Source organism: Cynara cardunculus, unplaced genomic scaffold (genome assembly GCF_001531365.2).
Source record: "Cynara cardunculus var. scolymus isolate 2C unplaced genomic scaffold, CcrdV1 Un_Scaffold_1253, whole genome shotgun sequence".
NCBI classification, from domain to species: domain Eukaryota; kingdom Viridiplantae; phylum Streptophyta; class Magnoliopsida; order Asterales; family Asteraceae; genus Cynara; species Cynara cardunculus.
This window is the reverse complement of record NW_020200713.1, coordinates 80,152-108,130: the sequence shown is the minus strand read 5'-3', so window position 1 is coordinate 108,130 and position 27,979 is coordinate 80,152. Positions and strand designations below refer to the sequence as shown.

At 34.9% G+C, this 27,979-nt stretch overlaps 2 protein-coding genes across 6 annotated transcripts; one reads left to right on the top strand and one right to left on the bottom strand.

Annotated features, from left to right (window-relative positions):
• Nucleotides 1-355: 355 nt before the first annotated feature.
• On the bottom strand, nucleotides 356-9,292 carry LOC112502325 (phospholipase D beta 1-like). Its single transcript, XM_025106213.1, has 10 exons — nucleotides 8,144-9,292; nucleotides 7,174-7,290; nucleotides 6,322-6,516; nucleotides 5,652-5,900; nucleotides 5,393-5,461; nucleotides 3,535-3,682; nucleotides 3,290-3,438; nucleotides 1,678-1,839; nucleotides 1,196-1,393; nucleotides 356-677 (listed from the first exon to the last, which is right to left on the bottom strand). Exons 1-10 carry the CDS (start codon nucleotides 9,290-9,292, stop codon nucleotides 384-386), a joined length of 2,730 nt encoding a protein of 909 aa, XP_024961981.1. The 3' UTR covers nucleotides 356-383.
• A 7,411-nt stretch (nucleotides 9,293-16,703) lies between these two features.
• Nucleotides 16,704-25,943, top strand: LOC112502328 (lysophospholipid acyltransferase LPEAT2-like). 5 transcript variants are annotated; one of them, XM_025106219.1, is made up of 15 exons: nucleotides 17,105-17,992; nucleotides 18,761-18,830; nucleotides 18,932-18,941; nucleotides 19,047-19,106; nucleotides 19,482-19,645; nucleotides 19,731-19,794; nucleotides 19,891-19,959; nucleotides 21,278-21,373; nucleotides 21,854-21,898; nucleotides 22,445-22,515; nucleotides 24,623-24,689; nucleotides 24,875-24,925; nucleotides 25,025-25,135; nucleotides 25,550-25,597; nucleotides 25,678-25,943. In XM_025106219.1, the coding sequence occupies exons 3-15, from the start codon at nucleotides 18,936-18,938 to the stop codon at nucleotides 25,849-25,851; spliced, it is 1,026 nt and encodes a 341-aa protein (XP_024961987.1). In that variant the 5' UTR covers nucleotides 17,105-17,992; nucleotides 18,761-18,830; nucleotides 18,932-18,935; the 3' UTR covers nucleotides 25,852-25,943. The 5 variants fall into 5 exon arrangements, with proteins under 5 accessions (XP_024961984.1, XP_024961985.1, XP_024961983.1 ...); XM_025106216.1 differs by lacking the exon at nucleotides 18,932-18,941 and having other exon boundaries at nucleotides 16,704-17,370; XM_025106217.1 differs by having other exon boundaries at nucleotides 16,704-17,370; nucleotides 18,761-18,941; nucleotides 19,602-19,645.
• Nucleotides 25,944-27,979: the final 2,036 nt, after the last annotated feature.

Below are 27,979 nucleotides of genomic sequence, written 5' to 3'. Positions count from 1 at the left end.
GTAATGAGACGTTGCGTTACTTTTTACAATAAATTTGATTGGTTTTACGGCATGGTGTTAGTGAAAACGACTTACATATTCAAAAAGGTCAATTTTGCTATATTAAACCCGTTAAGACAAAAAAAAATCGAGTGTCTAGAATAAGTCCAACCAATTGTTAAAATTTAAACATCTAACAAACATATGTAATAAAATTTCATGTTTGATATATGCATTGAGGTCACAAAAGTAACCAATTATTTGCAACAAAAATGAAGTGTCTCAATGCACCAGAATTGACCATTCCAAAAGCACATATTCATGATAACAACTCAAGATTGGGGTTTCAAACCCCTCATTAATCTACAAAAACTCAAAAATGTAAAGGACAAAAAAAAGACACATTAAATAGTCAAATTCTCTTGAATTCCGAGAAACGACCCGATAATTTGACCACCGACGTCAGGGAACTCTTCGCTTCCCTCGAGAGGACGTACCTTGCCTGTTCGATCAACCTGAACAGGGTACTTCAAGAGATGACCTGTCATCTCGGATATCTCATTCGAAGCAAACTGGGTCCAGTTTGCTTCGGCCATTTCTCTGACCTGTCTTACGCACTCAAGAGACTCTGGATGCGTGAAGGTGTCATCAATAGTACCAAGATGCTCAGCCCACAGAGACATTCGATATCCATATATCTGGAAAAAGCATCGCAAGTTAAACAAAAGAACAACGCTTCTATGTCATATACATACTAAGGTGAAGGATCGTGTGAAAAGAGAAGTTATGATGAGAAGCGTAAGAAGAGATCTGAACTCTCAATCCCTTTTAATCTCATGCCCACCCATGAATTGTGCTTTAGAAGAGAATTGATCAGGTGCATATCGGTGCACCTCATTAATATGTTGACATTCAATTAAGATTGATCTAAGACGAGATCTCGTCTTACACTTCTCACCATAACTTCTCTTCTCATCAGAACCCAACCCTACGTACTAAATAGGAAAGATTTATGTCATATCAAATGAATCAGTCTTTTAACTTCAAATTGGGTAAGAATTGTTCTGGTCATAAAGAAAGAATCAGTAACTACTTGATCTATAAGAACACTTCTACTAATATGAAAGATTTGAGCTAAAAACATCAAGGTAAATCATGAATCTGGAAAGGAAAATGTTTGAATCATTAACATCACAAGTTGACTCAAAAAGATTACCTGGCCTCGTGGATCCATGAGTTTCCTTGCCCACGTATTATGTGGTTGGTAAGCTCCCATTGCAATCTCTGTGTCTCGGGTTCCCTCCATAGACCGTTGATTAATGTTTGCAGATCCTATAATCACATACTCATCGTCTACTATCATGCCTTTTGAATGGACATAGATCATGAATCGCCGGCTCTTACGTGCCAGTGCCTGAAGTAAATAAAACATAAGTACGAAAAAGTTACAGTTTAAGGAGATTAGTGAAACGGGCCGACTTTGGAGGTCAACCGAACTACTCTTTGAATTCGAATCTGATACGAATTCTTTGAGTTTTAGAGAAATGATTGGTTACCCACTAAACTTAACACAAATGCTACTTAAACTGAAATCTTTTCTCAAAATCTTAAACTGAAAAGTTATAGGTTTGACATTTAAGATTCTTTATATCTAAGCCAAGCAACTAATACATATTCACATAGATAGTCGGAGATAACCTCGGGAGTATTGTCATTGGGCAAATCATCCTTGTTGGTCGTGTCTTCACGGTTCCCAAGACAGAAGAAATTCAAATAGTCTTGTGGTGAATGTGCATCCTCCAGCCCAACTTCCACCAAAGCCTTGTAGATAATCTCATACATCATTTCCATTGTTTTGTTCTGTAAAATTAAAAGGTTATATTTAGTCCATTACAGTAAACAGTGGATTCGAGCCATATCACAAGGTTTCATAAAACCACACGGTTTTCCCAATCAAAATGAAGCAGTTTTACATGAAGAAGATTTGGCTCAGCATGTTATACTCAGTAAAGTCCCTGCATTCCGATGCTCAAGAACATTCAAATTGACTTTTAGTCAAATAGGCTAGTTTTCAACATCCACAAAGATATGGCTTCTTTGCATTTTTCCTGTAAAGATTTATACTAACATGTAAGGTAACTTGGTGTGTCAATTTTTTAGCAGAACCATTAAGAGTATGCAAAGGTTAGTGCAACCCATGACTTCCAAATCTCCACCGAGGCGCGGTGGTTTGGTCTGGGTGAAAGAAAGAAATCAAGTCCTATGGTGGATAGAAGATAAGATGTACTTCCTCCATCATATATAAATTCCTGAATTTAATCGAGCACATAGTTTAAAAGGAAGTGTTTCATGGTAAATTCTTATTTGCCATTCGGGAATAATAACAAGTGGGATCTTATGAAGTCAAATGAGCAGCATCCATAGTTATATACTTTATAATGATTATAATGGTAAATGGATCATATTAACTACAAAACTATGGACAAGAAGGAATTGTTAGCAATTTTCACTAGACAAACAAAAATGGAAATTGTTTTCTTTTTGAAGTATATAATATTTATATACGACAAATAGAACAAATAAGTTACACACCCTCCCACCTTTGGTGAGGTTTGAACCCTTGACCTCCTAGGAGGCCAAGGACTCACATACCGCTAGGCCAAAGGCCCTTTGGTAAAATAGAAATTGTTTTATTGGCACGAAAGGAGTAATGGTTAAGATTAGAATGTCAATAAAGAAGAATCCGTAAATTTTTGCATTTGAGATGTATGACACTGGACTTAAAAAGTCAAACAGTACCTCCTATTTACAAAAGGCAGGACTTATTAGTAGAGTATATATCGAATAATTGTCTTTTTAAGTAGCTTAACATACACTTCTAACTGCTTTGATTTATTTAAAATGCACTCTTTTTTTGTGGAAAATGACCTCTTTCCTATGGACAAAATAATTGAAAACAACAATTTTGGTCAACAAGATTTCTCTATTTGTCGTGATTTGAATGTCATATATAATCATCATGTCCAAATAAATGCAATAATTTCCTTCATGGTATATCTCGAAATAAATGCAATAGTTCCTTTTTGGCAAAATTACAATCCAAAAATTGCATGTTTGCCAAAAAAAAAGTTAACGGAAATTATAGAAATTATTGATTTTTGTCTGCAAGAAGCTTTTTCTACTTTGTCATTATTGGACGATATTGTAGATTTTTGAGTAATAATTAGACAATTCTATCAAACCATTTATCCCCTGTAGAGAGCATATCCATCTTTCTAAAACACAGGGTGAAAGCTATATATGTGAATACCTGCCAAAATAGAATTCTTTGTGTAGCAGAACCTGTCGGAACACCCTCTGGCCACATAGGGATGATGATATACACAGCAAATCTTTCGTGTGCTTGGATCTTACCAGCAACTTTAAGGGCAATTTCCATTGGAATCAAATTGTTGGCACCTGGGAATAATAGCAGAAGATGTTAAAATACTGGACCTGATAGAGAATTCATTATGGCTATCTGCATTGCTGCTTGTTATAAGTAATCTTCCTTACCCAGATCTTTATAAGCACTCCAGCTGTATGATGATCCAATAAAGTACTGGTTCTCAATATAGATGAAATGTTGTGCAGACCGAATAGCCGTTACATATGCAGCATGTATGCTCATATCAATAAGCACATTCTTCCCACAAACCAAATTCTGTTGATACAAATTTATCAATAAAGAAGTCTTCCTACGAAAGAACACTAGGAGAAAATGGATGCAACCTTAGAGCCTCCAAGTTTAGAAGGAATAAAGATGTGATAGTGGGTCCTATCTGTATGGTGTTAAAGGAAATAAGGATATGCACGTAGGTTCATTTACTTGATGTCAGATGAATTGACCATAGAATGGAAAGTGGATAATGGATAATGGAAGACAATGACATAAACCAATAAAACCTAATATTTTTTCACAATATAAAACAGGCACTTAAGAGTCCTAACAGAATAGAGCGGGGAACTTTGGACAAAATGTGTCATGTACAATGTTCTATTTACATTTACATTTCCATAATTTATCAAAAATTGCATTCCTGCAAAGCTTAGTATTCATTTTGCATATTCATGAGAATGATGATTTGATTATAGCAAAAAAGTCAAGTACGATGGTTCACCACTTGATTTGAATGGTAGGTTGTTATGAAGGTGGAGATGTAGAAATGAAAAAAGTTTGTTTAATGGCTGCGAATGTAATGAGCCACTCCTCAAGGAATGAGATTATTTCAAGTACCTTATTTCATTCCATATGGCAGAGGAGTTCTCTTATCTCTCATCTCTTTAATCTTCGATAACAACAATCTCTCTCTTCTTTCCATCTAAATAATTTTCTTGACTTTTTAGTCAATTGGAATTTAAAAGTTACAAAATATGGCAGTTTCTTTAGTTCAAACAATTACGATATTCATGATTAACTTTTTATTTTCTGCTCACAATTTAGGTTTTTTTTGCATACTATCTTAGCTGATATTGGCCAATAAGTTGGTCACATTTTGTGAAAACTAGCTAATAAGCAGGATGCAAAATGTAAAAAACCTAAAATGACATGTTTGATAAGCTTTTGGTCATTTCTGTAAAATATAAGGGATATAATTATGCCTTAAGCACCTGTAATTCACCAAAAGCAATAGGCTCCTAAAAATTTTAGAGTCAGATTCACGTGCAGCCTTGATCTTATTATACGACATACCACCAAATGAATTTTCTATTCTATGCAACTTTTTCAAAAGCTAGTTTATGACTTACCAAATGAGAGTATGAGACTTTTTGAATAAGCACAATAGATTAGCAAACTTATGGTTGCCAAACACAGCCTTAATCATTTCAGTGAACATGGTGCCAACTAGAAGTATAACTATTCACGTACATCTGCATATAGTTTTTATGCAAGCTAGAAAAACAACTAAAATAATTATCTAACATGCAAGGGAAAGCGATGTATATGAGATTATCATACTTAGAAATACCTTTATAAGCATTTCATGATTATTAAAAATCAATTTGAGAACAAAGGACTTAAAAATGGAGGAACAAATATTCATTTGAACATTTGTTGACTATCAACAAATATAATTCCAGATGAGCATACAATTTTTCCAAATATTATTTTTTGGGTAGGGTTCCCTTTTGAGTTGGAATTTGTTTTTTAATAGAATATTTTGGTCATTGTTTATTAATCTAATACCTTTTAGAAGTTTATTTATGCATACCAAACAACATATCTGATTGGTTCAATCTATTCCTTCAAACCAACCTAACATGGTAACGGAGTGGATACGACCTACACCATTAATCTGCTCATAATGTTACTTTCTCATTGCCTTCTATCCAACCAACCATGGAGTAAAATAATATAGTTAAATCTCATCACCTTGTTTGTAGCTTCCCGGGGATCTTTTGGAAAGCCTTTACACGAGTTTGAATCAATTGAACGAAATATCTGCAAGAAACAAAATAGAATCTTGTCAATAAGGTTTCAATGAAAAAATCCATTTTTGACAAAAAGGGGCAACCCCATTGCACGAAGACTTCATGGCTTGGTGAGTGTTTGACATTTCATGTATTACTGAGCCCCGTGATCTTCGGGTCCCAAAGGAGTAAAGTTTGCTAGTTACTATAAATCTATTTACCTGTACATGCCACCCTTCAGGGTCTTGGTCACTAAGGCAAGGTTCATCATTCACAGTCAAAAATTCTGGCATCGTTTCTAATTTCAGTAAAGCATCATCATATGCAAGCCTCAGTTTTTTTATGCCACTAGCTTTTGAAGCCTTTCGCCACCGCTCCTCAAAATTTTTCATAACATCATATGCAGCTGGTCCATCAATTTTACTATGCATGTCGTGCCATGGTTCTCTTGGACAACCAGCAAGATTACCCTGTTAAAATTAAAACGTCAATGATCATAGATCATGAATTTTTAAATAGCCACAAAACTGGATGAGTATCGTTGCAGACACCAAAAAATGATGAGAATTCACACATGTAGAACACAGAGTTTGAGGTGGTTCACCCAATCAAGCTACGTCTATGGGTTGATCAGTATCTAGCATATGGAGAAAACAATATGGAATAGAGACTACAAAACCGAATACAAATGTAACTCATCCCTTCAAAATGCAGAGCCTCTGATATACGGCTCAAGAACCTAAAAGGGATTTCCCATTTGATTTAAATTCAAGGCATCAAGTTAATAAATACATCTGACATACCCACAACAAAATTCTTTAATAATTTAGAACCATTGAGTTAGAAGTTCAAGATTTAACTAGAAAGAAAGAATAAGATCTGAGGCATCACCGTGAAAGTAGGATTATGAAAGTCATCTGCATGTATTGTCTCTAGTGTTCTGAATATAGGATGCTTCGGATTATCATATCGACCATTACATAGGTCAAGTCCTCCAACAAAAGATACAATTTTTCTCTTACCATTTCCAGCATCAGCATCTATAATCACAGTTTTCTGGTGGTGCGTATAGATAGTTCCAACTTCCTAAAGCATAGAAATAAAAGAAAACCAGCTTGTAAGAATAACAAGTTATTTAGACATGATATTACTAATTTACTATTACTCCTTGAGTTCCAAAAGAAGGTATAATTTACATTTGGTAAAGAATATCATACGTATTTGAACTATTTAGAACTTGATTTAAAGGGTATTAACAAAATAACTTGATCCAGCCTTTAGAAAACAGAGCAAGCTAGGAAGACTAAATTTGCCATGGGAGGCGTTTCTCTGACAAAGAAAACATGTAAATTTGACCCCCTTTTTTTTTGGAAATATGGAGTATTAGTTTTTATATGTTGAAGATGAAGGGAACAACCTGCTACTTGTGGACTATGATAATCCTTTCAAGCTCTAACACATTATGGTTAAGAAATTAACAGCATCACACGAAGAAAAAAAAAACATACTTGAAAAATTGCATTGCTACCAAATGAACATTTCTTAGATTTAAATTTCCATCTTCTAATTACAGAAATAATGATCCAAAATCTACATCTCCTAACCTAGAGCAACGCAGATGACTGCAATTTTAATATTTATTTGCAAATTTGATCATGTTTAGTACTTTATATACACTTGATAAGTCCAATTTATTTGGTAAAAATGTTTATAGTAAAATTTTCAAGATCGATCATAGCATACCTGCTTCTTGACCCAACTATGTTTCTTCCCAGCCATCCGAGGACAAAGCATCACTTGCACTGAAGAGTGCTTAAAATAACGCTTAGTCTCTTCATCATGGGTAGCCATGAGTCCGTCCTGAAAGAAATCACATTAAATGACACCCAAAATAAATTATGTAGCAGAAAGTCATCGTGCAAATCCAATAACAGCCAAAAGAAAAGGCAAGTGGCCTTTGGCCCAATAGATCAATGGATCTCTACGACATTTAGATTGCCAATTCTCGTTTTTTCATAGGCATCAATGTATCAATTTGTTGAACATAGCAAGAAAAACTAATAGCAAAAGAAAGACTGCAAAATACAAGCTGTTGGGATTCTCTTAAGATAATCTAAACATCCTAAGTTCAAATCTCAGGCATCGAGATTGCCGAGTGGATCAGCAAGGGTGTGTCAACGGGCTAGCCGCAAAGGTTTTTAACCCCTTGTGTGTAGTTTCACTGGTCTTTCAAAAAACAACCTAAAAGGTCTACAATAGTCTGCCACGCCCAGAAAAACCCGTTTTGCAAGGCTAAAGAGAATCTCTACACCTTGAAATCACGTTGCTAGTATCATTTTGCAACACATCCTCAGAAATAAATAGTTTTGAAAAATTAGTAGGCTGGATTAGCAAAATTAGCCAACCCCATTAGCCATGTTCGTCATAAAAGTTGGCACTTCATTCATATTTGTGATGCTTCTTGCATCGCCAACTGCCCCCATTGACAAGTACGATAATTTGTGACGTCTATAGAGTTGCAAAAAATCTGTTTTTTTCTGGGAGTATTCAGAGACAAGTACCGCAGAAATCCCAAGGGAAGCAAACATATTATATACAGCACACTATGCTTAATGACTGAGATCTTAACAAAAACATGAATGCACTTTTTAAACTTTTTCGTAGCATGTATATAACAAAACTTATAGCCTCATTATTTGGTTAAAGAACTTACCACTTGGTAGCCCATGATGTTCCTTGAAGTAGGATCATCCCAAACAAGAAGCAAAACTTTAACACCTTCCTGTGATTTGGTTTTCAGAAGATCTCCAAGTGTGTATGTTGGTGCATCTGCTGTCTCACGGACCAGTCGCACTTCGTGCCATACTGACCATCCAGTGATATAAACAAGACGCTGGGCTTTTTTAATTGCATTAAATATGTCAATCCAACATGTACCATGAACATAGCGCATGTCACCATCAATCTCAGTAGTTGGAAGGCTATCATGAGGGACATGTGCATCTTGATACAGAGTAACCTGCCCACCTCTTCTCAGTGGAAAGTAAGTGTCAGGAATCCCGGAATATTGAGGACCAGCTCCAACTCCATTGTGATATAAGCTCATTTTTTCAATCGGAATGTATTGCACTGAAAGCCCCAAACATGCTGCATTCTTGTAAGGTTTCCCATTTGGGCTCAACAAAGGAAAGGATCCTTCAATTTTAGATCCAGCATATATCTGTTCAACTGGGATTCCCACAACTCCTATAAGTTGAGATCCCACCGTGTCACTGTCTTTAACGAGGAAATGAAGTTCAGAAGCATGATGTGCAACATGAACGTTAAAGTGTTGATTCCAAACGGGGTTTTCGCAGTCGTTAATCACATATGTCCTTCCAATCACTGCACTTGCTAAAGCAATAGAGACATATGGATCACTAGTGTTCTGACTTCTGTAAAAAACTTCACCCATCGTTGTAGGGAACATATCCATGTTTGGAAGGTCTTTTGCCTCGTAAATCCAAATGCTTAGATTCCCATGTAGTAGAAGTCTTGAGGACTTTTTATGAGAAGCAAGTGCCAGGGCACGGCTTTGAGTCTCTGATGAATCGACAGGTGAGTCCAAGTCATGAAGAGAAGAACTTTGATCTGAATCAAGTGAGCTGGTAGAACGGTAATCTCCAGTTCTTATTAGTGAAGCAGTAGGTCGTTTCGTTTCCGACTCAGATTGTAAAGTGGAATTCGGTGCTGTTGATGCAGCATCCGAGGCATCATCCTCAGACACATACAAACGACGTAGCTTACGATCGATAGGCGGTGGTGGGTATGGTTGATTATCGGAAGCATGATTGGGAGACGAATCATCGTAATTATTATCCATTAAAGAACACGGATATATCTAGTTATACATACAGATTATATATATATATATACGGACAGGCATACACAAAATAGGGTTCTTCACTTAACAATTTCTGCCATTGTATCTACATGCATGCATTTAGGGCCATAATATTTACAATACAAAGAATTCCAAAACTGTTTTTGTTTTCTCTATAGCGTCATTACATTTAATCATATACCCAATTGCCAAAATAGCTCCAAAATTGAATAAATCAGATGTCTTTTAATCTGGATTTTTACAACCGATCGAATAAAACCCCATGCTATGCAAACACATACATTAAAAGGCAATTGGAACACACCTTTGATCCCTGGAAATGGAAGATCTTGATGAGTGGAAACTAAGAGATAGAAATTGGTGAAACAAAATGGGGTTGCGATTAGAACGCAGAAACTTCACATTTTGTAACCGATTTTACTGCGATGCATCACCAATAGAGATAATTAGGAAATTTTGGTTTCGCCTGGTCCACTGGATTGTCGAACATCTGGCTTAGCCTCTACAAATTGTGGGTAATTTTGAGCAAGGATAAGATTTTGGGGAAGATTCTAATTCTAATCAATAAATAAACCGCCAACAAGATTTCAAAATCTCAACTGAATATTTTGTTTCCATTCGGAAATTTACATATTTTCTCCACGTGGTTTGCAAATCTTGTCGGTTTAGTCCCTGTTAAAATTAACGAAGCTTCCTTAACGTTCCCCAAATTGCTTTATAGCTAGCGGCAATTTATTACGTCTACTTTTGTTCTGTCCTGGTTGTATCCAACACCAGACAGACAATATCATATTTGGTATGGTTTGGTCTTGTCTTGTCCTGTCCAATTCTGTCATTTTCAGTTCAACCGTGTTTTCATGGGGCAGGATAAGACAACACAAGACAAAAGTTAACGTCTCACGTTTGTTCCCTCAAGATACGTGGTGGAACAAGATGGGATAATAATATGACAGAACTAAAAAATAATAAAATTACCCTCGTCTGATATAATCATAATATGGTATTTGATGTAGTAGTCACCCCTGCCCATCAATGCCACCACTATCTATCACCACATTGACCACTACCTCCTCTACACCCACGACCTCTACCTCCTCCAAAATAGGTGGACAAAATTACAAGTATTGGTCTCAACATTGCATTTGTAAATAATACAACTAGCATCTGATTCAACACTTGGGAAGAAATTCTTAATATTTGCCTTGTATGTTCATATCTGATGTACAACATTAATCGGATATGACATAAGTGTATTAACATCTAAATCTTGCATAACAAATAAAATTATTAGGTTCAAGGCTTCGGATCTTAATCGTCATCGGATTTATAACTTAAATAACATGTGAGATCAAATCTTATATTTGATTATTCTCCATCCGAATGGAAGAATCCTATTTATTTATCTTCATGGTTACTCAATCTTGATTTTCAAGAACCCACATTTTATTCTACGTAGGTTTAGAATCCGATGCTCCGACTTCATAATTAATCCACAACTGAAATATGATCTATAACGTATATTTCGGAATAAATAATATATGATTTTTCTTTGTAAAAATCTTGTAATTATCTGTATTGATCCAAGAACAAAAAGTTTTCAACAAACTGAAGACTAGTGAGGTCAAGATCGTCATCAAAGTGGATTGGTTTGTCATTTAGTCAAAAGAATAAATAAAAGATAAAGTCGAATAGTGGCATGACAAATACTACCACTGACAAGGCAATTTTGGAGTGCAAACTTGTCTAGCAAGTTTGGTTCACCAACTCTACCAACACTCATCTTGGTATGAGAACATGCTTAGCATCGCAGCCAAAGTAAGTTATAAAATACTATTTTAATAGTACTATACTTTCTTTAATGTTGCCTCTGCATACAAAAGGACGGTTGAGTTTAACAAGTTTCTACATCAACCTCAAAGGTTGAAATAAATAGTCCAAGCATGTTGGATCAACAAATGAGACAGGTTCGTGCCTTAGCATGTGTCATCCAGTTACACTAAACAAGGTCCCAAAATTTGCACTCCAAATCCCTAGCACTCTCTCTATCATCATCAATTGAACACCTCAGTTACTCAACAACTGAATCTCTCTTTCATGCTATGTTTCCTCGATAAGCACCAACACGACTCCTTGACTCCTACAATTTCTTACTTGTTCGACAATTATAGCAACCAAAATCTAAAGTAGTTGCTATTGTGTTTTGATTAAATCACCAAATCTGTAAACAAGTTCGTTCTTTTTTGTTCAATGACTAGCATATCCACAATTTCTTGTTTGGCTGACTCCCACAAATTTGCAATTTTCGTTCCCAGGAACTCCCTTAATTATAGTTAGCAGGGATATTTCTTCATTTCTTGTCAAGGTCGTTCCAAAAACAAGTGATATGTAGATTATTTACATTTAAGATTAGACTTTTTATGCTTTATTGGGTGTCTCTTGATATTGGTTTTCACATGGTTGTAGAGTTGCAATACTTGGTGTAAACAATACAGGGACCAAGTTAATGTTTGATAGTTTCTTCACTTGATGGAGGCTTCACCATCAAGTGATTGTGCTATTGGAATTTCTAAGGTAAATAAAACTCAAGTGATTGTGCTATTGGAATTTACCTGGTAATCGCTAAACGTGGTTAGAGTCGTGGTCTTCACTTACCAAGTAAGATTCTTGGTAGTTAATGGTGGGGTTACTATTATTCTTTTTTCATCTGGTAAGGTAATGTTGTTTGGTAATCACTTACTCGGGTAAACGTTTGATAAACGATCCCTTGAATGAACAGTTGTAGTTTGCTACAGAAGGTGGTTCTAAAATGGCAAAATGTTCACTTTGGTCCTACAAGCTAAAAAACGAGGTAATGAGTAACTGAATAATGTTGCCAAATATAGATAAGGAACTACTGAACTTATATCATATAAGGTATGTTATTTTCATACATTTTATGTTTTTTTATTTATTAATCGACGATATATAGTCTTGGTGTCTGTGTGTGATTTATAACTTTGATATAGGTGTAACAGGGCCTCCAATATATTGCAATGACCCACTTTAAAAGAACTTTCGAGTAATAGTTTCTTAGGCAAAATCGACATCACTATCTAAATAACTATCTAAGTACTTCAGATCTGAATGAGTATCCTCTTCTCTCACTCCTTCAACTGTTAGCAATTTTGTCAACAATCAAGTTGGTTAGGATTACCTTCCTAGCTTTCACAACAGATATGTAATTCTTTGTTTTATACAAAATGTAGAATTAAAAGTGAATTTTTGTTGTGTTTGTATTCACCTCCCTTCTACAAACATATCCTGTGTAAGTCATTATATTTTAGGACCAACAACAAGAATGCGAGATAAACTAAAAAAATTACTAGTTACCCTTATTTGATATAATCATAATATAATATTTGTTCTAACAGTCACCGTTGCCGCCGCCGCCACCACCACCACCACCACCACCACCACCACCACCACCAACAACCACTTCCGCCTCTTTCTCCACTACAATAACCTCCTTAACCAGGTGGCTATCACCGCCCATTGCCACCACCACCGTCAGCTACCTCCACCATAACCATCACCATCGTTGACTGCCTCCGCCATAACCACAAACTCCCACCTCTCCCTTTGCCCACATCAACCACAACCCACCCCATCGCTGTTGGCTGCCACCAGTACCACTGTCCACCATCATCTTTATGTCTTCCACAATCACTGTTGTCCACCATCCACCATCACTTCTACCTCCACCATCAACACTGTCGCCAACTTTTGTCTTGTAACAATCATCACCACTGGTAACCACTATTTCCGTCACCAACACCTCCTTTGACCGCCGCTGCATCTATCGCTGTCAAATGCGACAAGGATCTTCTAAATTGAATAAAAACATAAGTTTTCTTTGTACGAATCATGTCTTTTATCAAAAAAATTATTCAAATTTGGTACGATTATATATGTATATGAAAGTATAAAAATGTTTATAAATTAAATTATTTAAATATTATTTGATTTGTATCATCTATAACTATTATATGATATATTGATTAATCAAAAAACCTTTTAAGAGCATCTTGTCCAATCCAATTCTAATCGTACCAAATACCAGATAAACAACTTATCATGTCCAATTCAATCATGTTTGTATACCAAACACTATCTTACCACCACACCCCTCCACCATTTCTACCGACTACACAACCACCACCTTAAACTTCGGGGCTGTTTGTTTGGCTCTTAATGGTTACATTAAGAGCCAACCTCTTAATCAGTAAGAGGTCAAGGCTGTTTGGCAAAAAAAAAAAAAACTCTGAATGATTACATTTTCCTTCTTAACCATTTTGCATCTAACGGGTCTCTAAACCATTTTTCCCTCTTAATCGGGAAGAAGAAGACGTCGCCGGTCTTCAAATCCCGCCCTCTCTCCCAACATTCCTCACACATCGCTCACAGCCCCTCCCCCCACGTCGCCGGTCTTCAAATCCCTCCCCCCACCCTACGTCGCCGGTCTTCAAATCGCTCCCCCAACCCTATGATCATCGGTCTTCTTCTTCCAGCAGGTCTCACGTCGCCTTCTTCCAGCAGGTCTGTCGTCGCCGCCGCTCGCCGCCGCCTCTTCCAGCATGTCTCGTCGCCGCCTCTCGTCGCCGCGTCTTCCAGCAGGTCGTCGCCGTCGCCGTCTCCGCCTTCTTCCAGCAGGTCTCACGTCGCATCCTCTCCTCTCATGTTTGTAACAATGTTAATTTCAGTTTCTTGAAGCTGCTTTACGAAATGGGAGATTTCGGTTTCTTGATCTTGCATAAATCTAGGGTTTGGTTTAGGGAATTTATCATTTTTCTTTGGAAATTGACGGTGTTTATTGCTTATTTCATGTTTGTAACAATGTTAATGATGATTGGATTACCGACATTTTGCAATTTCTTGAGGATTTGATACTGATATGAGGAAACATCATCTTTGGTAATTGTATGTTGGTTTATTCAGTACTAAATCATAACTAGGGTTAAAATGGTAATTTGCTGTCATTCAGAAAACAATTACCAAACAACCTTGTTTCATTCAGTACTTAACCATTCTGATCCTCTTAGCCATTCTAACCTCTTAACTATTCTGAACTAAATCATTCAGCAACTGCCAAAGAGCCCCTTCATCTCCATATTTACATATCAAACATTCATTGGTGGAGTGAAAATCACTAAATTATCATACAACTTTTAATAACTTAATATTTATATTTTTTGTTGGGGTTGGTGCCCATCACGTCATTGGCACGTGCCCTTTTAATACAAAGCATGTATTAGGAATGCTTTAAAATAATTGATTACTATACAAAACCCCAAATTAGAACACATTCAACAATTTGCCACGTATCCAACAACGTCGATTAGTCCCCATTCCATATCCGCCCTACCTAATAATTATTTTTGTTTCTTTTGTTTTAATTTTTTTTATTTATTTTAATTATACTAAAAGAATACTCGTGCAATACAACGAGATAAATCTCGATTTTAATGTTAATATAATACGATTTTATGTGATTTTGAGAAATCGATAATGTTTTTATTTTTGAATGAAATATAAATTTAAAGATAGCATAAAATTTTGAAAAAAAATAAATCGATATTAGTATCAAATTAACTATTTAATAGTTCTCGTTTGTTTGGTATAAGTTTTTTAATTCAATTTTTTTTATTATAACTCAATTAGATTTAATAACAAAGTAATTTATTTTTGGTTTAATAATATAATTTTTGTGAAGACAATAATTAAACAATCTGTTAGAAATCAATGATTATCTAAATTATATTTTAGATTTTATGTGTTTAAAATTGATGTTTATCTTGTATTTAATTATGTTTATCTGTAGTTAGTTATATGAATTTAAAAATAGAGCTTTAATAAGTTGTACTTACGCAAAATTACTTGTAMTCTTGAATTTTAAGTAATATGCATCAATAAACAATACGTCATGCATAAAAAATGATTTTTAAATGTTTTTGTCAAATGCTTTATAATATAGTATAGATATTACGATTTAGTTGATACTTAATCTAAATATCTAATAACTAAATAACCCCAAATTAAATCTCATTTTTTTTACCCAAGTAGAATTCTTAAACATCCTCAAAACATATCGAAATCAAGTAAGGTTAACAAGATCGTTTCGATTTTTACCCTAATATCTTATTTTTATTTAATTTTGGTAGTAATTTAAATTTGTAATAGCATTTTCTTATAGTTAAATTCATATGGTTTTAATCTTTACACGAATATTTTATCTTAGTCTTTGGAATTGGGACAAACTTCCAACCGTTAGTTTAGACTAAGGCGGTGTTTGAGATTGCTTATAAAAACAACTTATTGACTTATTCTGGTGTGACATTGGTAATAAACACTTTTGAGTGCTTGGATAAACAACTTATACCGGTGTCAAACTGGTAATAAGGAGTTTTTAACGAAGTTAAACCCTTCTAACTTATAATAAGTTGATAAATGATTTTGTAGAAAAACATAAGTTGTTTCAGATAAGCAATTCCAAACACCCCCTAAAAAGAAAAGTTTACATCATTGATATGATTCATGTTGCTTGTATGTTATGATTCATGGGCTAGAAAAACAAAGTTTACATAACTGATATGATTCATGTTGCTTGTATGTTATGATTCATGTTGCTTGTATGTTATGATTCATAAGCTAAAAAACAAAGTTTTGATCACCGATATATGATGAAAACAAATGGTTTCAGTATTTTCTATTTGTCATTTTCTCTTTTACAACGCCGACATAAAACCACTATCAACCAAAAAACTTGGTATAAAGTCAATAGTTGATGTATGATATTAGATTTTAGACATCAATCATAATTAATTAATACATAATATAATATTCCTCGTATCAATTATAATCAGTTAATATACTATAGATGAAGAATCATGTGAGAAGAATAGTTAAGATAGCGTAAGAAAAAAAATAATCTGATACATCTTTATCTTAATGTACATAAAGATCCATTCTTCTGTTCCTTACTAAAGAAGTGTTTGAGATTGCTTATTTAAAACTACTTATGTTTTTCTATAAAAACACTTATCAGCTTATGATAAGTCAGAAGAGTTTTAACTTTTTCAAAAACTTCTTATTACCGATTTAGTACCAAAATAAATTAATAAATTATTTTCATAAACAATCCCAAACACCCCTGACTCTACTTCCATAAAAATGATATCATACAATAAAATTCATCGTATTTTTCATATGAGATTGTTTCATGCTAATCAATCGCACTTTGTATGATAGACACGCAATCTGTTTTTCCATGGACCAGATTGATCGCTCTGCAATTGAATTACAACAGATGTCTTTTAATGCCCAACTCGTAATTTCGGAGATGATTTTGTATAAAAATCCTGAAAAACATGGATTGAATTCTCTTTATGGCGATAGTATCCTTATAGATTGAAAACATCCAACACACCCCCAGCTAAAACCCTTCAAATCCAATTGCTCTCGTTTTTGCATCAGCTGCAAAAACTCAACCTCTTCATTCAAACAATGGCAGCAGCGGCTAAGGATCTCAAAACCCCTTTACTTCTTGCTTCCGACGACCGCCGCCGCCTGTCACAGCCACCATCCGATGCTGATCATCAACTTCATGTCCCCCAACTGATCCTAAACGTCAATGAGCAACTGGGTCCTCCACCATCTTCAAATCAGGAAGCATCCACAAACCAATATTCAATTTCGATCGATACCCAATTGGATTTTGATGAAAACCCATATGGGTTTATTGGGTCAAACGGGTTTGAAGTTCCTGGGTCGACCACGGTGGATCCGTTTAGGAACCATACACCCACGATTGAAGGGGTTTATGAGTGGCTTAAGGTGTTGGTGTGTGTGCCTATAGCATTAGTCCGGCTTGTGCTATTCGGATTGTGTTTGTCGATTGGATATTTTGCTACAAAATTTGCTTTGCATGGCTGGAAAGATAAGCATAATCCAATGCCCAGATGGAGGTGTAGGGTTATGTGGATCACCCGTTTGTGTACTAGGGGGATTCTATTTGCATTTGGGTAAGCTCAATTGACCTTTTTCTGTACTTATTATGCATCTATGACTAAGATTTTCCAGAATATACTATTGTTGTTTGATTGCTTAGATCATTATTCGGACGAATGATATTATGATATTATGAATTGCTGTTCAATTTGAATCTTTTCTGTAATTTTGTGTATAAAATTGTAGATTTTTCAGAAAAAAGCTTATTGACAACTTCTGAACTGAAAAATGAAAAGGCTAGTTGGGAAGGTGGATGTGAAATTTGGTGCCGTAAGACCAACGGATCAAGATGATAGAAGTGATAGAGTTGGCTTATAATTAGTGACCTCAACAATTGGCATTGTGGAGGCTAGATGCCCAAATTTGAGCTATTCCCTATGCTAAATTTATGCCAGATTTATGGTGTCTCAAATACTAGCCTGATTATGATTGCTGTTAGCGTGTGTCACCCTTTCTTATTGAGGCTTAACGCGATGTATAAGAGAGTATAATATTTTATGTAGGGAAATATGTCATTTGCAGTTTTGCACCATCCGTAGTCCATTCTATGAAAATTTCAGCAATTGGGATGTCCATGAAAAATATTTCCATTTTGTGGAAACTTATCATCGTCACAAAAGTGATGATATTATTTGGGTACATAAAATTCTCCTATTTTATTACTATTTAAGGGTATTTTAATATATTTAAGCTTTGACTAAGGGGCTGTTTGGTTGATTTCCATTAAGGGCCTGTTTGTTAGCTGCTTAATGAGCTTAATGGAACTCACAGCTTATTTGGTCAGCTATACATGAGTGTTTAATGGTGGCTTAATAATATAGAAAGTGGCTTATTCAGGAAGCTTCTAAGGGAGAGCTTTATGCAAAAAGCAAAGTTTTTCGAAACCTGCCCCTCCCATTTAAAACATGCTCTTTCAATCTATAAAAAAACCATCCCAAACAAAAACTTACGCAACAGATGGATTGATCCACACAGACAGCTTTATCCATACGTGACTTAATGGAAAACCAACCAAACAGCCCCTAAGTCCTATATGGATAAAGTTGTCTGTGTGGATTAATCTGTCTAGGGAAAGCTTTTGTTTGGGAGGGCTTTCTCATAGATGGAGTGAGCGTGTTTTTTAAATGGGAGGGGCAGATTTAGAAAAAAACTCGGCTTTCTGCATATAGCTCTCCTATAGAAGCTTACTGAATAAGCCACTCTATATCATTAAGCTGCTACCAAGAGTCATGTATAGCTGGCCGAATAAGCTCGGAGTTCCCTTAAGTTCATTAAGCTGCTAACAAACAAGCCTTAACAGTTAGACAAGTTAAACCATGGGTTCTCTCAAAAGCTTCAATGTTTATGGAATGAAACTTCAATTTCTTTGTAATATTGAGATATCACATCTGTTTGCATTTGCAGCTACCATTGGATAAAGCGAAAGGGAAAACCAGCTCCGAGGGAAATCGCTCCTATCCTTGTATCCAATCATGTATCTTACATTGATCCAATCTTCTTTTTTTATGAATTATTTCCAACAATTGTTGCATCCGAGTCCCATGATTCCATGCCCTTTGTTGGTACAATTATTAGAGCTATGCAGGTACACTGAATTTATCTTGAGTAGTTTTCTTTCTGCCTGATGTTGCACCTTTGTTAAAAATCTTGAATTTTCATGCAAATTTGTTCTTCCATTTTTTGTATATAGGTGATATATGTGAATCGATTTTCACATCAATCACGGAAGAATGCCGTAAATGAGATAAAGGTAAAGAGCCTTCGTTAGTCATCTGTTCTGTTTCCTATAATTGTCATTCTTTATAGGAACGATATCATGCCTTTTCATAGCTTCAAGCCTTTGAAGCATTTCCCATTGTAATTGCAAAGAAATTGACGATATTGACTTGGGTCGACAAGATTCTCCTATTTTGTAATAACTGAAGGGTATTTACGAGAATAGATTATTACTTGAACATTTCCCTTAAGCTATGTGCCTAGTTACATGTGCAACAATACTCATTTGAAGGGTTTAATTGTAAAATCACGTATTTTTCATTGATGTACTTTGAAAAATATAATTTCTTGCATTCGATATATATAAGCAATTTGATACAGAAATGTGCTTTTAAGGATTTCAATACAGAGAAAGGCCTCTAGCAACAGATTTCCTCGACTACTTTTATTTCCCGAGGGAACCACAACTAACGGAAGACTGCTTATTTCATTCCAACATGGTGCATTTATACCTGGTTACCCTATCCAGCCAGTGGTGGTTCGCTATCCTCATGTACATTTTGATCAATCATGGTAAGATCATCAATTAATCGGAAATTCTGTTGAATTTTTTGTATAACGTTTCTCATCTTTAACGGGTGCTTGACATGCTTTGTAGGGGTCATATTGCTTTGGCGACACTCATGTTTAGAATGTTCACACAATTTCACAATTTCATGGAGGTATGCTTTCTCAGGCCATGTTGTCTCTAGTTTGTAGCTTGTTTGCTTGTGTACTGGTTTTAGAAAAGTTCGATAACAATTTAAAAAAATTATCAGGTTGAATATCTTCCTGTTGTTTCACCTTCCGAGCATCATAAAGAAAGTGCTGCTCGTTTTGCCGAGAAAGTGAGTTTATCTCTTCCATTATAAGTACACACATACAGACCTCTTAGAAGTACTTGTTAGTTGTTATAATTACTAAGTTTTTATGATAGAAGTGTTTCATAATTCCAATTACTTTGAATATAAATTCAGTCTTTCGTTATCTTGAATTCATGTTTCAAGGCTCGATTTATATTCCGATCTGAATGAATTTGTTGCGACCTGAATGGATGGAACTGTGAGGTTTAGTGTTAGGGGCCGTTTACCAAACGCTTATCCGGGTAAGTGCTTACCAAATCACATTACATTACCGGATGAATATGGTAAGGACCAAAAATTTTACCCGGTAAGAACGAGACAAGGACCAAGAGTCTTACCCGGTAAGTGAGGGCAATGACTCTTACCATGGTAAGTGCTTACCGGGTAAATTGTTGCATACGATGTCATTTTGATGGACTAAAATCTTACCCGGTAAGAACGAGACAAGGACCAAGAGTCTTACCCGGTAAGTGAGGGCAATGACTCTTACCATGGTAAGTGCTTACCGGGTAAATTGTTGAATACGATGTCATTTTGATGGACTAAAATCTTACCCGGTAAGTAAATGATAGTGTTAATTTTGCCGGTAAGCACTTACCGAGTAAGTGTTTGGTAAACGGCCACCAGTTCAATTTTTTGGCAGATCTGCTGTACCTTTGCATCAATTATACAGTCTTGATATTTTTTTAGTTTATCAATCTTTCAACTATTTCAGAGTATTCGCAATGCTAGGTTCGAGTGAATTTCTCTGTATCTTTGTAAATTCTACATTTCTCATAGTGAAACTTACTCCTCTCCCCATGATATGGGCTATACGAATATCTCTAATCAAGTGATTATGTTTACCAACCAACCATTGTACTAATTGTTTTTTTGCAAACTGAGCATCATTCTTGCCAAAATATAAGACTGCTACCAAATGGCTTTTGGTTCAGCAGTGTCCGGTAACCCAACCTTTCTAAGGGTCAAAGGGTTCCAACCTCACTAAAACTTAAAACATGTGTGCGACTTCCATTTACCGTATATAAATATTATATACTTCCAAAAAGATATATAAGATCACTATGCTTTATAAGCATGAGTGATTTTCGATGACTGGAAATGTAAATGCAAAAGAAAAAACCCACCATCCTTGGCATTTGTAGTAAAAAATATTACACATCTTGCGTAGTGTAGTCTTCTTTCTTTACTCATGTACGCAAGAACAATGGTTTGTATCTATTCATGTCTTATTATATGGTTTCTCTTATCAAATTTGAGCTTCTGGGTCTTTTTTTATATTCATGCATAATTTTCTGTGCAGACGGGTAGAGCCATGGCTCGTTCTCTCAATGTTGTACAAACATCGCATTCCTATGTCGATTACATGCTTCTTTCAAAGGCGGCTGATTCTGGACAGGTACATCTACTTTTGTTACAAAATTATGTATCAACAGGGTGTGGACCCACACGTAGTGGTGCATTTGAGCCGAGCCTAGGTTTGCTTGGTTTGAAGCTTGTTGTGAAAAAATTGGTATGCTCGGCATCGGCTTGTGGCTTGCTGAGCTCTGAACACTCAAGCTTGGGCTCGGCTTTCCCAAAATCTCGAGCATTGGGTTGGCATGTAGTTCCTATGGGCACATATGAGCTCAAGCCTTGGCTTGACTCACATAGGCCGGTTCTTATTTGCTCCTCTGAAACTAAAATAAAACCCCTTTAAATAACATAAATAATGAACCTTTATGAAAAGAGTTACAATTATAAATGGCCAAGAGATTAATTACAATTTATCTTAAAGGTTTCAATTTGTTTCATAGAAGTCTTTGGGGTTGTTTCGTTTATTTCAAGTCAACTTAAGTTTTCTTCATACTTAAACATGAATGTTCCATCCTTTTTACAGGAAAATCCATCGCACTTTATGGTTGAAATGGCAAATATTCAACAAGTGAGTTTATATCTTCAATTTTATGTCTTTACTAGTATCTCGTTTTTCCAATTAAAGTGTGAATCTTTGAGCAACAATTAAGGTTTACTCCTTTAGGGTGTGTTTGGTACACAGTTAAGACAAAACAAAAACTTGCCCCACGCTTGGCGTGGCAATTAGACTGGACAGAATCGAGTGGGACAAAAATGCAGTTTTTTTTGTCCCACCGATATAAGGTGGAACGAGAATCATGGAGATGGGATAAGATGTGTAAATTACTAAACCACCCATGTCAAATTAAAACTTTAAAACCTTCTACAATTTTTTCACCCACCTTTCTGACTCTAGCCAATCCAGTCAAACACACCCTAATACAAATGAAGGTTCATGAGTTCGACATGCAAAGATAGCCTTTTTGCAAACTGCAAGGGGAAGGCTGCATACAATGATTCCATCCCTAACCCTCACAAAGCACAATAGCCTCTTATTCCCTTCAAAATGTTGACAATATTGGTCTTCATATGGTTGCTTAATTGAGATGAAAATTTGTGTTTTTTGTGTGTTCAGTCCTTCCATTTGAGCTCTTCGGAGGCTTTAGACTTCTTGGATAGATTTCTTTCCATGAATCCAGATCCCAGGTATGTTATCATTATATCTTTTTTGTATTCATGTTCTTTTGTCCTTTTTGCATGTTGGTGGCATTTAGAAGCCGTATACCAACACATTGGGTAAGCGCTAACCGAGTAAGGGGTCGTTTACCAAACGCTTACCCTGGTAAGCACTTACCAATGATCATTACCTCACCGGATGAATATCGTAAGAACCAAGAATCTTATCCGTTAAGAGCGAGACAAGAAACATAAGTCTTACCCGGTAAGTAAGGACGACGACTCTTACGACAGTAAGCGCTTATCGGGTAAATTGTTGCATATGATGTCGTTTTGGTGGACTAAAATCTTACCCAATAAGTAAATAATAGTGTTAAATTTTACCAGTAAGCACTTACCGGGTAAGTGTTTAGTAAACGGCCCCTAAGAATGTGGTCTGGGTAAGAGGTCCGGTCAGGGTAACTGCTGACTGAAAATGATTGTTTACCAAGTGTCTGGGTAAGCGCTGGGTGAGTCAGACAACAACCCCTTCCTTGCAGGGTCAATATCTCTGTCAGCATATTTGTGGGTCAGAGTGTGTTGGTAAAATCACATCCCTTCTCACCGGGTAAGCACCTCTTACCCGGTAAGAAGCGGTCAACAGGCAGTAAACAACCCTTTAGCTTCTTTTTTACGACAGTGCAATGTCCTCACGTCGGGCACTCAGCCACTCACAATTACACATCTTTTAATCTTCAAGTGGATGGGTTTTTAAATCATTATACTTGCAGTTTAGTTACAAAATAAACATTGACATTCACTAGAATGGTTTTAGCTTGCAATTTTCCTAGTTCACTCTTTCATCTTTGCAAATACAGAGGGAGTATGACTATGTTATTTAATGCTCTGTCTTAAATGTTTAACTGTAACTAAATATCTATAATACATTTAAAAGGGCCTTTGGCCTAGCGGTATTGTAGCCCTTGGCCTTCTAGGAGGTCAGGGGTTCAAACCTCACCATAGGTGAGGAGGGTGCGTGAGTTTATTTCTTGTATTTGCCGTATATAAATATTATATACTTCAAAAAAAAAAAAAAAAATTCGGTCTTTTGCATGAACAATTATCAGTGAACTCTTTTAAGATATGCTTGGCACGAAAAATAGTTTAACTTGGACAGTATTATTGTATTTTGAAGGTATAATATCCAACGAAACGAGTAAGTACTAAAAAACTCGAGGATATTTTTTGTACTAAACCAAACTTCAGGGTATTAACATTTAATCAACAGAAAGAAAAATACCTGAAGTTTGATTTATTACAAAAAAACTTCTTCTTCTTTTTAGTAGCTCTATTAATTGAACTGGTTTGTCCTCAAAATGCACTGAAAATGATTCAAAACAAGTATAAAAGACAGTTTGTGTGAATTTTAAAAGTTGAGTGTCATATTTGTTAAATTAATTCAATTATGGTTATTCATACAAATGGCAAATAATTAAGTGATTTAGGTAAATCTTCTAGAAGAGGAAATTTTGCAATTTTATGTGACATTAAGATATCTTGGAACTCAAGAAACACAAATCCTGTTGCAAGTGAAGATGAGTTTTAACTCCCACTTTTCTAGAACTAAAGTCCATTTGCAAAGATCAACTTATGTGCGTAATTGGGAGTGGTCGGCGTGGGGACATTTTTGTCATTCTACACCACGGGATTCCTCTTATATAGTGGTCAGCTTGGGGGACATTTGTGTCATTCCACACCACGAGACTCAGTATTATAGAAGTTATTCTTTGGCTAAGTTAAGACTAGTTTTGGGAACAAATGATGTCAAGATATGGATGCTTAAGATATAATCTAACCGGAACCGAACCAATTTCTTTTTTTGTTAATTTTTCAAATTAGAAAACCCCAAGTTTGTATTTAGTTCACAGTCTGAACCAAACTAATACTGAAACGGTTATAGACTGGTCTGGTTTTTTGTTCTATTATTATATACTTTTAGTTCTGGTATGGTTCGTCCAGTCCAATTCTAACTCGTTGAACACCCTAAAAAACACTTCTATACAGGCGAAATTTTAACAATGCTATTTCTAGATTCGTAACAAAACAAGGGTAGTTAAGGAATTTCAATGGTCTTCTTTAACGACTATCGTGTTCGCAGTGGAAAAGTCAAAATTCAAGATTTCTTGAGGGCTTTCAGATTAAAGGCTTGTGGCCTCTCCGAAAAGGTCAGTAAGAAAATCGCTTCTAATTTTGTACATTTCTTTATTTAGCACCATTCTAAACTAAAATTACTGATATTTGCCATTCTCATAATCATGAATGCGTTGAAACGATTTATTTTGATTCTAAAGATTCGGAGGGCAGTTTTGTGAAGTGCATAGCTTATAGTTGCATTGTCTCTTTTTCACAGATTTTTGAATTCATTGATGTGGACAAGAACAGGAAAATTACCTTTAAAGAGGTAACTTTGTGTGCTGATCCATGTATTGTTAATGGGTATTTTCGTATTTACACCAAGATCCATCGATCTTTCGAGGCTTATAGGTTTTAAATCATGCAGTTCTTAGTGGGATCAGTTCATATACTGAAGCAGCCATTATTCAGACAAGCTTGCGAAGCAGCCTTCACTGAAACCGACATGGATCAAGATCATTACATATCCGAGCAAGAAGTAATATTTTCCCCCTAATTCGTTTGCTTTTTGTTGTTGAACACGGTCATTCTAAAGCCATGTATGGCAAACTAGCTGGTAAGCTAGCCGTTGGTTGAAAAGATTCCATCGACTAATAAGCTAGTCGTTAACCAATAAACTACCCATGTTTGGTAAAAACTAGCTAATAAACTAGATGACAATGTAAAATGAGCTAAAAGGACATGCTGAAATAAATTTTAATATAACAAAGGGCATAATTGGAAAAAGAAACCCAAAGCTTATTGACGCGCTACTTGAAGTATTTTTTTCAATAAGCTAACTTATGGTTGATGAAACGGTGGTCTTCAATAAACTCAAAAAATAAGCCAGCTGATGGTTGTTGCCAAACATGGCCTAAGTTGTGAAGTTATTGGTTTCTTGAATTTGCCGCAGCTTGGTGCTTCATTGTTGCCCGCCATTGGAAGCTTAAGCACGGATGAGGTAAGTCGTTGCCTCTAATCTTTTCAAAACCGAGTTTATGCTCGTAACATTATCACCAGGTGAAAATTACAATATTGCAGATACGTTCGCTGTTCAATCTCTTTGACGGGGATGGCGATGGTCGGATCAGCAAGGGCGATTTCATAATTTGCTTAAGAAGAAACCCATTGCTCATAGGACTTTTTTCTCCCCATTTCATGCATAAAGACTTGGATCTAAATGCAGCAGCTGGTTTCTTGGAGGAAACTGTGTGATGGAAGGTTTTTCTCTCATGGAGTTTTTGCCCTTATAGATGGACAATTATGTAATTTACTTACAAAAATATATATTGATCACATACTTTTACAAAATTTATTATTAATTTTATTATTTCTTTCTAATTCTTTTTTTAAGTTATTGAGCATAAATTATTCATAACTAGAAGGGTACTCGCACAATACAGCGAGAAACATCTTTATCTTAATGTGTCGTTTTTTTTGCCTCAGTTGATGTTATAATACAATTTTATATGGTTTTGAGAAAACTAATGTTTTTATTTTTAAATAAAATCTAAATCTGAAGATATATTATAAAAAATTGAAAGAAAATATTGATATTAGTATCAAACTAATTATTTAAAATTTATCATTTTCATTTTTTTTAATTTTTGGTTTAATAATATTTTTTTAAGATAATAATTAAGTATTATGTTAGAACTTAATGATTATCTTAATTATATTTTGGATTTTTTATATTTAAAATGATGTTTATCATGTATTTGAATGTGTTTATGTAGTTAGTTACACGAATTAAAACATGGTGTTTTAATAAGATGTACTTACGCACATTCTGCTTGTAATCTTGAATTTTAAGTAATATGCATCAATAAACAGTACTTTGTACATAAAAAATAGTTTTTAAGAGTTTTTGTCAAATGTTTTGTAATATATTATAGATAGTCAAGACTTAAAAAGCTTTTCATTAGCGAGTATTGTGAGCCATCCAGGCCCAAACACTAAATTTTTTGGTTGTATGTTTGGGCTTTGGCCCATTATAATATTTAACAAAATGAACCAAAAACAAATTAATGTCCATGCTCTCATCTAAAACCAAAAAAAAAAAAAAAAGAAAACAAATATTTTTTTGGAGTATCGATATCGTTTATCGTATAATAAGGTTCACGATACCGACCCGAAAACGATCGTTATTTTATTTTAACTTACCGTTTATCGATACTCGGATGAAAATCCGATTAAAAACAAGACGTTATCAATTCATAAGTCCACACTAATACTTAAAATACTCGGTCTTTTTTGGCAATTATAAGGTATTATAAAACCAATATCGAATTTATATTTTATTTTTTTCTAAAAAATAAATATTAAAAAACAAGAGGGAAACATGATAAATAGATTATTGGAGGGTTTTTCTGGAATCGAATATCTAGAGAAAAAAAAATTGGGTGAATAAAATAAAAAAAAAAATTTAAAAAATCAAGAAACTGAATTCGAAATTTCCACTCCATTCAATGATCAAAGGACCACATCTTAATCAAATTACAAGATCTACTCTTAATTATTTATGGAATAATTGCATTGCACGCCTAATGGTCCCCCTTTAAACCCCTCTTTCCCCTTTTCCTCTAACAAATTTTACATTATCTTGTCTGTATTCGTTTTCAGATCTGATAAAAGTAAGTACGTGTTTCTTTTACTGTATCTCTTATGATTTACTTCACCATATCCAACTGTCTTATTCAAACTTAAAAAAATCTATGCATTGCTTGATTAAAAGGTTCATTTAATTAAACCAGTATATTGTCTGTGCTTTGATAACAGCCTTTTCGTACGTGATTACAGCTGTATCAAAGATGTTTTATAAGAAAAAGGTGGATCGGTTTGCAACTTGCATACTTTATATGCTTTCAGTTAGAAATATATTCGATCTAGTCATGATATATATATAAGTATATCAAAAAGGTTCAAATACAAACTATGTAATTCTTACAAATTCTACAAACCTAATCTCAACCCTTGATTTTGTTTATTTTAAAATTTAGATATGGTTATAAAATACTGTTGAAAGTAAATTTAGGAACTGATTTAATCCACACCGTTGATTATCTAAATGTACGGATGAAATCGATTTATAAAATTTGTAAGAATTAAATGGTTTGTATTTAAAATTGTTCCGACGTATATAAATACGGAGTTGATTTGTGGTTGAGGAATAAAGTTGGTATACAAAAATAACCAAAAGGTAAACCTTTGTTTAATGAGCCGCCCCATCCACTTCGTTCCACAATATCCAAATTTTGGATTCAAACTCAAAATTTATAGATTATTACACCTTAATTAAATGTACTTATATATATATATATATATATATATATATATATATATA

What these genes read in the sequence shown, in the direction of transcription:
- LOC112502325 (XM_025106213.1), bottom strand. Translation starts at nt 9,292, where the DNA reads ATGGATAATAATTACGATGATTCGTCTCCCAATCATGCTTCCGATAAT. An exon ending in CCCGGGAAGCTACAAACAAG is followed by an intron (nt 3,683 to 5,392) that starts GTGATGAGATTT and finishes TTGTATCAACAG; the next exon opens with AATTTGGTTTGTGGGAAGAA. An exon ending in TCATGGATCCACGAGGCCAG is followed by an intron (nt 678 to 1,195) that starts GTAATCTTTTTG and finishes TGCTTTTTCCAG; the next exon opens with ATATATGGATATCGAATGTC.
- LOC112502328 (XM_025106215.1), top strand. Translation starts at nt 16,853, where the DNA reads ATGGCAGCAGCGGCTAAGGATCTCAAAACCCCTTTACTTCTTGCTTCC. An exon ending in ATGCCGTAAATGAGATAAAG is followed by an intron (nt 19,107 to 19,481) that starts GTAAAGAGCCTT and finishes ATTTCAATACAG; the next exon opens with AGAAAGGCCTCTAGCAACAG. An exon ending in AATTTCACAATTTCATGGAG is followed by an intron (nt 19,795 to 19,890) that starts GTATGCTTTCTC and finishes AAAAATTATCAG; the next exon opens with GTTGAATATCTTCCTGTTGT.